The 12,708-nt window shown below is 60.7% G+C and overlaps 1 protein-coding gene across 1 annotated transcript; it reads right to left on the bottom strand.

The window, feature by feature from the left end:
• Window positions 1-6,836: 6,836 nt before the first annotated feature.
• On the bottom strand, window positions 6,837-12,101 carry LOC113940582 (maestro heat-like repeat-containing protein family member 1). Its single transcript, XM_027631737.1, has 15 exons — window positions 11,819-12,101; window positions 11,514-11,578; window positions 11,139-11,399; window positions 10,848-11,072; window positions 10,516-10,664; window positions 10,105-10,252; window positions 9,740-9,927; window positions 9,514-9,651; window positions 8,915-9,338; window positions 8,481-8,660; window positions 8,214-8,369; window positions 7,955-8,056; window positions 7,731-7,833; window positions 7,473-7,529; window positions 6,837-7,167 (listed from the first exon to the last, which is right to left on the bottom strand). Exons 1-15 carry the CDS (start codon window positions 11,943-11,945, stop codon window positions 6,989-6,991), a joined length of 2,502 nt encoding a protein of 833 aa, XP_027487538.1. The 5' UTR covers window positions 11,946-12,101; the 3' UTR covers window positions 6,837-6,988.
• Between the last annotated feature and the right edge of the window lie 607 nt (window positions 12,102-12,708).

Below are 12,708 nucleotides of genomic sequence, written 5' to 3'. Positions count from 1 at the left end.
TCAGCATTGAAGGGATGTCCAGGAGACAACTGCCATTGTACTCTGAGGACATGTACAAAATACCCTGATAAAGAACAGCAGAGAGACCTCTCTCCCTGTGCCACCTGACTCCATTTGGAGACCTGAACACCTCTAGGGGCTGCCCCGGACAGAAGGAACAGTGACAGGTTCCTCTGTCGTACATGTGGGCCCCTTCTGCCACTGAAGTTGGCCAAAGCAATGTCCCAGCAGCCTCCAAGAAGATCCCACAGCTGCTGCCCTGTCCCTAGGAACTGCTCCATTGGAGCCTGCAGTTCCCAGCAGGAATCTCGGTCACCTCTGGCCCCTCAGAAGGAACCAGGGGTTTGTGTCCCAGCAGGTCACTCCTGGCTTTGGTCTTCCTTCATTGCCATGGGAGCTGGGACAAGGAGTCACCTGCAGGGGCCTGTTTTGGGCCCACTGAAGTGGGGCAGGAGGAATCCCAGCCCATGGGGGTTGTGGAGGGAGCTGAGTGTCCTTCTGGCCCCAGGTCTGCAGAGCCACAAGGAGACACCTCTGTTGACTCAGCTGAGTCCCTTCCCTCAGTGCAGGTGAAGGGGATCCCTCCTGGGCACTGTATGGGTTTCCTGTCTAATGATGGGACATGAAAAGGGGCCTCTTTAACTTAACTCTGTGTCTGTTTGGAGAAATGACAGTACTGAAAGAAGTATCTGTGCCCAGTTGAGGGAAGGAACATCATTATTTCCTTCAGCTGTGTGCCAGCAGGTTCCCCTGGAGCCCCAGGGACAGCTGGAGGGAGCCCAGAGGGGCAGAGCAAGGGCTGCCTGGGGCTGTTACTGTGCTGCTGAGCTGGGCTGGGCTCCTGGCACACAGGGAGCTCCTGGCAAGCAAGAAGAGCTTCAAAGAGACAACTCTGCTGGTGAGCAGCTCCTCTGCACAGCCCAGCAGGGCTGAGGGCACTGCCTGCAGCACCCAGGGCACAGGAGAGAAGGCAGAGAGATGAGAGGCAGCCTGGGCTGGAAGGTGACTGAGCTCTCACTACACGAGAAACCTTCCCAGGATTTGAAGGAAGAATTCTCTGGCTGTAGGAAAGTTCAACTTGCCTTCCTGGAGGCATCTCCTAAAGCTGCCACATCCCACAGCTTCTGGGATCTTTCAGCAGGACTTTCCCAGTTGCTGCAGTGCAGGGGAAGTGGCCATATGGCAGAGCAGGGCAGGAGCTGCAGGCAGCAAGGGCAGAGAGGAGAAGGGAGCAGGAGGTTCAAGGGATCCTGGGGTGGGAGGACAGGGTAGAGCTGCTCAGGGCAGGAACCTTGCCAGCCCTTTGCCACAGTCAGGCTGTGGCTGCAGAGCAGTGCAGGTGAGTTCCTGCAAGGGCCTCTGCCAGCTGCCAAATGGCAGCAGTGGCAGGAGCTGTCAGGATGGCTCTTCTGGATTTGCTGGGGTGCAGCAGGAGAAGCTGCTGCAGAGCAGGACTTGCTGCTGCACCCTCAGAGGCCCAGGGCCAGAAGGTTCCCTGTGCCAGGGCTGGCTGTGGGGTGGGAAGGTGGGGGTGCAACCAGGGGTGCCCAGGGCTGTGGTGCAGAGCAGGGTCCTGCCCCCAGGGCTCTGTGTGCTGGGGCAGGGACTCTGCTGCCTGCCAGGCTCAGCTCTCAGCCCGGCCAAGAAGCTGCCATGGCCCTGCAGGGAGAAGGTGTGGGTGGAAGGAGTGACCCCTCAGGGCAGGGTAGGGCTGGGCAGGGCCCTTCAGCTGCAGGGTCAGGGCTCCTCACAGCTTCAGCTCCACCTCCTGCCATTTCCAGGGGCCCTTCTCAGGAAGCACATCCCCCAGAACACCTCCCCCTTCCCAGCCACCGCAGGCTGTCTGGGATCTGCTCTGCAGCCCCTGCCCAGGCAGAGCTGCCCCTGGGCACTGGGCTGGGGATGGCTCTGGCAGCACTGGTAGGGAGCTGAGCTGGGCACAGGGAGGGGCTGCTGGCAGGAACAGCTCCTCACCCAGAGACAGGCAGGCAGGGAGAGGCAGCTGCTGCCACGAGGGCTGGGCAGGGGGATGTGGGCCCCTCCCTGCTGTCCCTGTGGCACAGACCCCTTCCCTGAGCAGCTCCTTCCTGGGCTCCTTTCCCAGCCTAAGCAGAGCCTGTGCCCTCAGGCCCACGGGGTCTGGGCTGTGCATTGCCTGCAGCAGCCAGAGCCCAGGCAAGGACAAGGCCCTGATTTCCAGCTGTCTCTCTGTGTCCTTCCTCCCTTGGCAGCAGCACTGTGGCATTTCCCTGCCATCCCCTGCTGCCTGGGCTCTCCTTGTTCTCACCACTGGGTTTTCTGAGCCACTGTGGGGTTTTTTGGGGGGCAGATTCCTGTCCAGACCCAACCCCTTTGGGTGCTGCTATGGGGATGTGTCTGTGGGAGCAAAGTACCCAAGTACCCTCCAGGCACCTTCAGGGTCTTCAGCTGTTTTCCTAGGTGTCCTACAGGGCTGCAGGTGCCCTCCAGAAGGGCACAGCTCTGCCATAGTATCTCTGTGCTGCACAGGATCCCCATGGAGAAAACTCCTCAGTGCTAAATCCATGCAAATGCTCTGGGCAGCTGTACTTGGGAACTGCAATGATCTCTCTGTGTGGCACTCTGGGAGGATAGAGATGAGATCCTAATCAGGCATCCTGAGGAAAGGCAAGGATTCTCTCAATCTGCTCTTTGAACCAAGATTCCTCTGCTCCCAGAAGTGCCTTGTTTCTTTTTGCAGGGAATTCCTAAGTGTGATCCCCCTTCAGCTCCAAGCTGCCAGCCAGGGGCAGCTGTGAACAGGAACGATGGCCAGCTCTTGTCTCTGCACCAGGGAACCATCCCTTTGCCTCTCAGGGCTCACAAAATTTCCCTTGGAGCACATTAGAAATGTCAGAGATTTCAACCATCCAAACTCACTCCTGGCAAGAGGAACTGAAAAATCAAGTCCCCGAATCCCCTCTCTCTGTTCTGTGCTTGGGCAAACTGTGACCAGCAGTTCTGGAAACACTTTGATACATCACAAGTGCATTTAATTGGAGGTCACCCTGTGCTCCAAGTTGCCTCTCACTGCACAGCAAGAAGGATTCCTCGGGAGCCCATTCCAGGCTCCCTGCTCTCAGTGCCCCCTTCAGCCAGCAAAACCCAGAGCTCAGGGAGAGGGATGCAGAGAGATCTTCCTGAAAAGAGGCCCTGAATGTTGAATTGCTATGAGACATGCAAGATGTTTTGCTGATTGAGTCTGGCCTAATTCAGTTCTGCCTTTTTTCTCCTCAACAGAAAACAATAACCTGAGGTAGTAAATGTCCAACAGCAGCTCCCTCACCCAGTTCCTACTCCTGGCATTGGCAGACAGGCAGGAGCTGCAGCTCCTGCACTTCTGGCTCTTCCTGGCCATCTCCCTGGCTGCCCTCCTGGCCAACGGCCTCATCCTCAGCGCCGTAGCCTGTGACCACCACCTGCACACCCCCATGGGCTTCTTCCTGCTCAACCTCTCCCTCACAGACCTGGGATCCATCTGCACCACTGTCCCCAAAGCCATGCACAATTCTCTCCGGGACACCACAACCATCTCCTACATGGGATGTGCTGCACAGCTCTTTTTCTTTGCCTTCTTCATGTCAGCAGAGTTTTCCCTCCTCACCATCATGTGCTACGACCGCTACGTTGCCATCTGCAAACCCCTGCACTACGGGACCCTCCTGGGCAGCAGAGCTTGTGTCCACATGGCAGCAGCTGCCTGGGCCACTGGCTTTCTCAATGCTCTGCTGAACACAGCCAATACATTTTCCCTGCCCCTGTGCCAGGGCAATGCCCTGGGTCAGTTTTGCTGTGAAATCCCTACCATCCTCAAGCTCTCCTGCTCACACTCAGGCTACCTCAGGGAAATTGGGCTCATGGTGGTTAGTGCTTTTCTGTTTTTGGTGTGCTTTGTTTTCATTGTTTTCTCCTATGTGCAGATCTTCAGGGCTGTGCTGAGGATCCCCTCTTAGCAGGGACAGCACAAAGCCTTTTCCACGTGCCTCCCTCACCTGGTTGTGGTCTCCCTGTTCCTCAGCACTGGCGCCTTTGCCTACCTGAAGCCCCGCTCCATCTCCTCCCCATCCCTGGATCTAGCCCTGTCAGTTCTGTACTCAGTGGTTCCTCCATCACTGAACCCCCTCATCTACAGCCTCAGGAACCAGGAACTCAAGGATACCATAAGGAGAATGATGACTGGATGTTTTCTTAAGAAACAATAAACTGCCCTTTTCTTCTGCAGAACACTCATTGTGTAACACATTTTGGGCCCAGCCTGCCTTCTAAAGCTTTTGATAGTGTTTGGAGGGGGGCTTCCCTGTCTTTTCCCACTATTCCTGTCATTAACACTGAAATTTTATTCTTCATTCCATATAATTCACTCTTTACCTCTTTTTTTTCACCCACAAAATATAGAAATCAGAAATCGTTGTTTGTGTGTCTTTAAACAAAATAAAAGTTTGTGCAACAAGGTATTTGTCAAACATTCTCCCTGTGTTAGTTTGTACATGAGGAATCACAATCTCTGAGTGGAAGAAAGGACACAAATGCTTTTTTCCAGATTCTTCCTCCAAGACTTCCCCTGAAGCTGGAGGACATTTCCATGTTTGCAGATGTGGAGGGGAAAAGAGTCCCAGCACTGCCAGGGAGCACCAGCACTGGGTCTGTTCAGAGCTGCTCTCTTTGCACTCCCACCCTCTCCTTTCCTGTAGGTGCCCAAGGCCTGAGTGCTCTGGCAGCTCAGTCACTGTCCTGCTGTGGGTCAGGCCTGTGAGCACAGGCAGGGACAGGCCCTGGGCACTGCTGGCACAGGGCTGGGCTCCACAACAGCAGTTCCAGCAGCAAAGGGGTTCCCCTCACGGCACTTCCTGAAGGCTGAGGTCTTTTCCCAACACTGGTGTTGAGAAGAAGTCCAAGGAATAGAGTCTCCAAAGTCTTGTTGCTTTGCTTGTTTGTCCATGGAGACAGTGCAGTGAGGTCAGGGACCCACTGGGACTGCAGGGACTGAGGGCTGCGTCAGATGTTGTGTGTTGGTGGCCGATGGCCAATGGAGGTGACAAATGATCTCCAAGTCACCTGCCTGGGGCTCTGCAGCTTGTGAGGGGAAGATAGGGGAGCGACTGGCGGTGAGGGGAGAGAGGGGCGGTGAGGGGTGGGAGGAGCGGTGAGGGGTGGGAGGAGCCGTGAGGGGACCGAGGAGCAAAGAGTGGACGGAGGGGTGAGGGGTGCGGTGCGGGCATCGCCGAGGTGCTCCCGGAGCTGTCTGGGGGGATCTGGGCACTCCCGAGGGCTGAGGGCGGTGCGGGGACATCCCCCACTGCAGGTCGGGTCTGTGGTACTCTGGGTGTTCCATCCCTGTTCCATCCCTGCGGGTGCAGGGAGAGCTCCGGGATCCCAGCAGGGACCCCGCTGATCAGAGGTCCTGGCTCAGGGCGGACACCCTGGATACCAGGAGGTATCCCCGGCTCAGGGATCCCAGCGCCGGGCTGGCACAGACCCACCAGCGATGGGTTTGGCATCCCCAGGTTTTCCAACTGTGCAGCCGAGCCACCGACCACAGGGAGAGCTCGACCCGGGGCACTTTCCTGGCAGTCGTGGTGGAGGGATGAGCGTGTCACCTGGATGCTCAGGACAACAGGTAGGTGACATCCCTTGAGCTGTCTCAGGGGTAGCTCCGTGATGTGTGTCCAGGGCCAGCTGCCTTCCAGGGACTTTGAGGGGCTGGTCCCCAAGGACAGAGTAAATGGGGCAGTGGGGCAGCAGCAGTGGGTGATGCTGATTCCACCGGGGAAGTGGTGGAAATGCAGCAGATGGTGATTCCAGCAGGTGGTGACTGTGTCAGGGAAGTGGTGGACTCATCATCCCTGCAAGTGTTCAAGAAACGTGTGGATGTGGCGTATGGGGGCGTAGCTAAATGGTGGGCTTGGCAGTGCTGGGGGAACGGTTGGACTTGATGGGATCCAAGGCCTTTCCCAGTGTTAATGATTCCATGATTCCATGCTGTGGGCTGTCTGCTGTTGGCGGGAATGGGAGCGCTCCTGGGCAGAGGGAAAGGCTGCAGCGTGTCCCTCCTGCAGCCTTGGCTAAAAAGAGCCAGTGGGGCTCCTGGGTGCTGGGAAACGGGATCTGGAAGTGAAAATGAAAGGGAAACTCTGGAAAGTGGCAGGAGAAGGGGCAGCGTGAGAGCATCAATGCAGAACCCAGCGAGGCAAAGCACAGCAGGCAACAGGCTGGGATGTGCTTGGATGTTCCTCAGAGAAGGATCCTTGTGCTGCAAGATGTTCCACAGCCACCCCTGTAGGCACCCTGATCCCTGATTCCAGCATGTCTCTTAAATTTGCACTGGAAGTCAGGGGGTCAGAGGCTGGCAGAGGAACTCTGTTCTCAGGGCACACGCAGTGCCAGCTGTGCTTGCAGTCTCGAGAGCTGCCCCAGCGTGGCTTTGCCCCACAGGCTGATGAGTGCCCCTTGCCCTGCCCCTCTCCAAAGCGCAATGGGACACAAGGAGTGAAAGGACCACAGAGAGCCAGAGGGAGACATTTGTGCCTCCCTTCCCTGAGAACTCCTTGGGAAGCAGTTTCCCGGAGAAGCAAGTCCTTTGCCTCCCCAGGGATGACCCAACTCTATAGCTTTCTTGAGGAACACCAGCACACCCTTAAGCAAGATCTTGGAAGTGCACAGTGTTGTGCAAGTGGCCCTTCAGTGCCCCTTTGCAGCCTGAAGTGCCCGTGTCCCAGGGTGTGTGTGCCCACGGCGCAAGGGGCAAAAGAGAGGCAGGAGCGGGCCCGTGAGCTGCGGGGCTGAGGGTTTGTGCCCTTTCAGTTGCACCAAGACACAGATAAGGGGGAGAAAACGAACGTTTATTATTGTGAGGGCAAGGAGAGGGATGAAGTGGGGTCAGGAGAAGGGAATGGAAGGGAGGGAGCCGTCCATGGGGCTGCAGAGGCCAGGAGCTGCCTGGCCTTGTGGGCTGGCTGAGTTGGGCCCAGCATCAGCTGGAGCTGCAGCCGCGCTGAGAAGTGGTCCCTGGGCTGTTGCAGGGCTGTTGCCAGGACATCAGTTCTCTCAGCGGAGCAGGTGGAGTTCTCATGGCACGGCTGTAAGTGGCCACGAGTGCAGCTCTGATGTTGGAGACGGAGGGGCAGTCGTCCTCGCTCATGGCTGTAAGGGCTGGAAGAGAGAGGAAGGGAGCCGGGGTCAGAGCGCGGCTGTGCGGGGACCCCAGGAGCCCCTCCTGCCAGGGCCATGCCGGGCAGCTCTTGGCACGGCCAAGAGGGAGCAGGGGCCAAGGGGATGAGCGGGAAGGTGCTGGGCACCAATGGGCACCCATTGGTGCCCCTGCCATATGTGTGTGCTCTGGCCATGGTGTGCAGGGAGCAGAGCCCTGTGCAGGCAGGGCAGGGATTGCAGCTCCCTGCCCAGGGTGTGTGCTGGTCCCCGGCAGCCCCCAGGGAGGCCCCGCTGCCCTCACTCACCCTTGAGGATGGGCCACAGGTCTTGCTGCCGCTCCCTCATGTGCCAGCCGGCCACCCCTGGGAACAGAGAGGCTGTCAGGGCCCCAGGGGCTCCGCATCGGGAGGCCCCGGGGCTGGGCTGGCAGAGGGCGGCAGCAGCCGCCAGGGCACTCAGGGCTCCCCAGCACATCCCTGGGCCGCATCCTGCTGCCGCTGCAGCAGCCGGGGCTGGGGCCGAGCTGCAGCGGGGCGGGGAGGGACCGCGGCCTTGGGGCTCACCCATGAACCTGACGGCCGCCTCTCGCAGGGGCTCCTGTGGGCTCTGCAGGTAGGCCAGGGCCTGGTGCAGGTGCTGGCCCCTTCGGCTCACGTCCTTTTCCATCTGCAGAGAGTAGAGGGTTGTCTGTGGTTGCAGCAGTGGCAGCAGTGCACAGGGCAAGCCCCACACACTGGGCATCTGGGGCTTCTCCAGCCTGGGGCTGGGCCTTTGCACTTGTCCTTACCAGGTAGTCACGGAACCTGAAGGGCTGCCCTGTCTTCAGCAGCTGCTCCAGGTCCTTCCTCTTGAGGAAGCTTGCAGCCCAGAGCAGCGCTTCCCGAGCGGCCTGCAGAGCAGCAGAGAGCGGGACATGGTACCGCAGCCCAGGGCACAGCCCCTGTGTCCCTGCTCCAAGGCCAGCAGGAAGCTGGAGCCCTTGAGGCCCCAGGGCAGGAGGCAGCCCAGCCCCTGCCACGGGGACACCAGTGCCCAGCAGTGCTCACCTCTGCCACGCGCTGGTTCTCGTCGTGCCAGCGGAAGAACAGTGGGACCAGGCTCTGGCGCACCTGCATCTGCCAGGGCTCTGTTCCCTCTTCCGCCAGCAAGTCCATCACCTCTCGGAAGAGGCGAATGGAGAGCAGCTGCACGTGGCTGTTGTCCTGGGGCCAAAGAAGAGACAAAGACCTCAGCACTGCCTGCTCCAGGCCCACCAGGCCCACCAAGATTCCTGGCAGCAACCAGTGCCTGTGGCTGGGGGCACAGAGCCTTACGTTGTCAAAGACTGGTCGGAGCGCCTCAGCCAGCCTCGGGGCAGTGGAGCTGAGTCCCTCCCTGTCTTGCTCATCCTGGAGCACATTCAGGAACGTGGAGAGGGTCATGGCGACCAGCTCTCCATCTCCATCACGCAGCAGCTCCAGGAGGTGCTCAGACAGGCTGCAGATGCCTTTGGCCTGTGTGGAACAGAAGGCTGTGCTGGGAAGCCCTGAAGAGCTGCCCCACCACCCCCACTCTGGCACTGCAAGCCCACACTGCTGCCCCGGGGCCCAGAGGCCAAAGGCCTGTCCTACAGGGCCTGGGTAGCTGGAGAGGGAGGCAGGAGAGTTGGCAGCAGCTGCCACAGCTCCCGAAGTCCAGCCAAGGCCAAGCCACTGCCCTCCCCAGCCCCAGGCTGCCCGTGTGGCTTCAGCCCCTGCCCCCTTCTCACCATTGAGGAATCCCTGCTGAGCACCAGGAGCCCTCGCAGAGCCAGGCGCCGCCTCTCTGGGCATTGGCTCTGCAGGTGCCTTGCCAGCATCTGCAGGACACTGTCGGGACAGGTGCTCACGTCCAGACAGTCGAGGACCTGGAAGGCAGAGAGCAGTGCCGGGGTGTGCGGGCGGCAGGAGCGCGGAGTCGTCCAGGGCTGGGCCCTGGCAGCAGCACAGGGCGCAGGCACCGTCCCGGGCAGCTGCGGCTGCCAGAGGGCAGAGAGGGGGAGGCAGCGGGGCCAGGCAGCGCTGGCCATCGGGCTCACCTCGACAAGGAAGGCCAGGGCAGGCAGCTCCCAGCGGGGCCCCTCCCTGCTGAGCAGCCCCAGCAGGTGCCTTGCCAGCAGGCCATAGGAGGGGCCCAACACGCGGCGCATCTCCCTGTCAGGGCAAAAAGAGAACCCTCGGCCCTGAGTCGGGTGGGCAAAGCTCTGCCAGCACTGGCTGGGCCGTCCCTTGGGGCCAAGGCCTTCTGTCCCACACCCAGGGGGGCTGTGTGGGCTGCCCCGTGCCCAGGGCGGAGATGCCGGGGGCAGCAGGGACAAGGCTGTCTCACCTGGCCAGCAGCCCCACCGCGTAGTGGTGGGTGTCAGCAGAGAGGAGCGCGTCCCAGCCACGCTTGCGCTCCACTGACACCAGCACCTGGTCCCGCTGCAGCCGGCAGAGCAGGACCCGGATGGTCTGCACCACAAAGCTGTGTGCACAGCAAAGGCCATGTCAGGCTGGGAGCCCTGGCCCCAGCCCCCAGGGCACGGCAGGGAGAGGGGACGGGCATGGAGCACCTGTTGGGGTGGGTGGGAAGGCCGTGTTGCTCCTGGCATCCCCTCCAGAATGTGCTGACCTCCTGTGGCATCTGCTCTGTGCTCATAGAAGCTTGGCAGAGCAGAGCCAGGAGGAGAAGAGGGGCATAAACCAAGAGTGCATCTTGGCACTGGGGCTCCTGGACCATCAGCCACAGGGCCAGGGTTGCCTGCAAGAAAGCCACATGGAGACATGATCAGTGCCCAGAGGGAGGGAGAGGCCAGGGAGAGCCAGGGGGAGCAGCCGACCTGCTGCCCCTGAACCTGCCCCTCAGCCCCATTTGCAGCCCAAGGCCTGAGGGAGATGCAGCGGTGGGGGAGGATGGAGAGTTGCTGCAGAAACTCACAGCCAGGGCAAAGACGTCCACGTGGTCCCCGCTGGAGGTGGACACGCTGTGCAGTGGCCAGTCCTCCATCACCCTGAGCAGCGTTGGCAGCACCTTGTGCACTGTGGTGGCCGAGGAGGCGATGGTCCTCCACAGGATTGCAGCAGCTCTGTGGAGCCAGAACTCTGGGTCAGGGGGGTGTGGGCCTTGGGAGCTGTGGGGGCCCAGGTGACAGAGCCACGGTGCATTGAGGAGCCAGGGGGGAGCATGGCAGTAGGGTCAGGGACTGACATGCCAGGGCTGGGAAGTGGAGGGGCCCGATGGTCCTGAAAGTGTCCACCTGTCTGTCAGAGCAGGAGGGACAGGCTGGATGGGGTGCTGGGTTGTAAAGGCTGGTGAGCCCTGAGGAAGCCAAGCAGTTGGGCCCTGTACCTGTCACACGCTGGGGCACAGTGCAGGAGAGTTGTCACCACGTGCCCAGGGTGTGCGTGGGCCAGCCTGCGGATGGCAATGGGCGGCCTGACCTCTGGAGACTCCTGGCACGTGAGCCACTGGTGGATGGATCTGACAATGGCCGGCACCTGGAGGGGAGTGGAGGACACTTGGAGAGCTGCCAGAGCCAGCAGGTTGCCCAGTTTGCCGCAGGAAGGGCTTCCCTTCCCACTGTACTGTGCTGGCCTCAAAGGTTCTGGGAGCCCAGCAGAGCCGGCTTGAGGGGCCACAAGACCCCTGGGAGGCTCGAACCCTGGCCACAGACTGCTTACTTCATCTGCATTGGAGACAGTTTTCTCCTCCAAAATGTCCAGACTGGGAGCATCAGTGACACTGTGCATGGACATGCAGTCAGTGTCTGCGGTGCTCTCAGTTGTGGCGTCAGCCTTGGCCCTGACATCAGTAGGTGCCCTGTCAGAGCTTGTCCTGGTGTCGGTCAGTGCCGTGTCAGAAGTTGCTGTGCCATCTGTCAGTGCCATGTCAGAGGTGGCTGTGCCCTCGAGAGGTGCCATGTCCGAGTTTGCTGTGCCGTTAACCGGTGTCTGGTCAGAGGTGTCAGTGCCATCAACCGGTGCCGTGTCAGAGTTGGCTGCGCAATCAATGGCTGCCATGTCGGTGGTGTCTGTGCCATCAGTCGCTGCCATGTCTGAGGTTGCTGTGCCATCAGTCAGTGCCATGTCACCGCTGGCTGCACAGTCACTCGGTGCAGTGCTGCCATCAGGCTCCGCCTCGAGCTCGGCTGCGCTGGTGTCAGGCTGTGCCGTGAGCTCGGGCGGAGCGGTCGTGGCTGCTCTGCGCCGAAGTCTCATGAATTTCAGCAACCTCTGCAAGAGAAGAAAGGGCAGGGAAGAGAGGGAAGTGGCATGGAGTGCTCTGACAGCGGTGCCAGGCGGAGCAGGGACAGCAGGCCCAGTCCAGGGGGGGATGGCTGCAGGTACCTGAACTGCCCTGCGCAAGCGGCCACGGGCGCCGTCCTGCTCTTCTGGGCGGTCCCGGCCTGGATCTGGCAAAGAGCGAGCGCAGTCAGAGCTGAGGGGCCACGGGAGAGGCCAGAGAACACAGCCCAGCCCTGCACTCCACAGGCAGTGCCAGCCCTGGGATGCCCAGGGGATGGAGCACGGATGCCGGGGGGATCAGCCTTGGACCCCTTTCCCCCTCCCTTTCCCTGACCATGTCCAGAGGGGACGGCAAGGGGCCCAGCTGGCTGCAGCCACCATCCCTGGGGCCCAGCTCCAGCACTCACCCTGCTGCAGTGGCTGGAAGTGCTGCACCTCCTCCTCTGGTTCCTGTGCTGGGCCAGCTCCAGGGCCTCTCCTGTTCTTCCTCTTCCTCCGGAGCAGCCGGCACAGGCCGAAGCATCCCCCCGCCATGGCACAGTCTGGTCTTGAGGGCGCCTGCGGGAGAGAAACCTCGGAAAAACCCCTGGCGGCCAAGTGTGACACAATGGCCTGCGGGGCTCCTGCCACAGGGACTGGGGATGACTTGGAAAAGCCCCTGGTGGCAAAGTCTCAACAAATGGCCTTAAGGGCCACTGCCACAAGGACTGGGGATGGATGGGGAAAGCCCCTGGTGGCAAAGTCTCGACAAATGGCCTTAAGGGCCACTGCCACAGGGGCTGGCTTGGAAAAGCCCCTGGTGGCAAGGTGTCAACAAATGGCCTCAAGGGCCGCTGCCACAGTCCCTGGTGAGTCCTCGGAAAAGCTCCGGGTCACCAAGGCCCGTGGCCTGGCCTCGAGGGCCACTCCCACAGGGAGTGGGGTCACCTCAGAAACGCTCTGGGTCCTCAACTCCTGTGCTGTGGCCTTGAGGGAAGATGACGAAAAGAGAACTCTCGAAAACGCTCCTGGTCGACAAGAAAGGAGTTGGTTGCGAGGAGGCTCCTCACAGCACCGCTCTGTCCCGTCCTGCCCAGTCGCCCGCTCCGAGCACGGTGGCGTGGCCGCGTTGCCGCCAACACCTTTATCACCACGGGTCACAAAGGACACCGTCCCATCCCCGGGGCGACGGCCACCGTGTCACAAAGGGCCCTGTGACACACTGCCATGTGCCCTGGGGCCTCCCCCAGCCCGGCCAACCTGCCCCAGCTTGGAAGGAATCCATTCCTGAAAGCAGCTGCAGCCACTGGGGGCAAGG

The sequence above is a fragment of the Corapipo altera genome, unplaced genomic scaffold (assembly GCF_003945725.1).
Source record: "Corapipo altera isolate COAL_440 unplaced genomic scaffold, ASM394572v1 61404, whole genome shotgun sequence".
Lineage (NCBI taxonomy): Eukaryota > Metazoa > Chordata > Aves > Passeriformes > Pipridae > Corapipo > Corapipo altera.
Note: the sequence above shows the minus strand (reverse complement) of the source record. Positions and strands in the feature narration are given on the sequence as shown.

Excerpts from the sequence above, each read along its gene's own strand:
- LOC113940582 (XM_027631737.1), bottom strand. The coding sequence starts at position 11,945 with ATGGCGGGGGGATGCTTCGGCCTGTGCCGGCTGCTCCGGAGGAAGAGG. Across the intron at positions 10,665-10,847 it reads CTGTCTCCAATGCAGATGAA|GTGCCGGCCATTGTCAGATC; the intron begins GTAAGCAGTCTG and ends ACTCCCCTCCAG. Across the intron at positions 7,834-7,954 it reads TCAGGTTCCGTGACTACCTG|ATGGAAAAGGACGTGAGCCG; the intron begins GTAAGGACAAGT and ends TACTCTCTGCAG.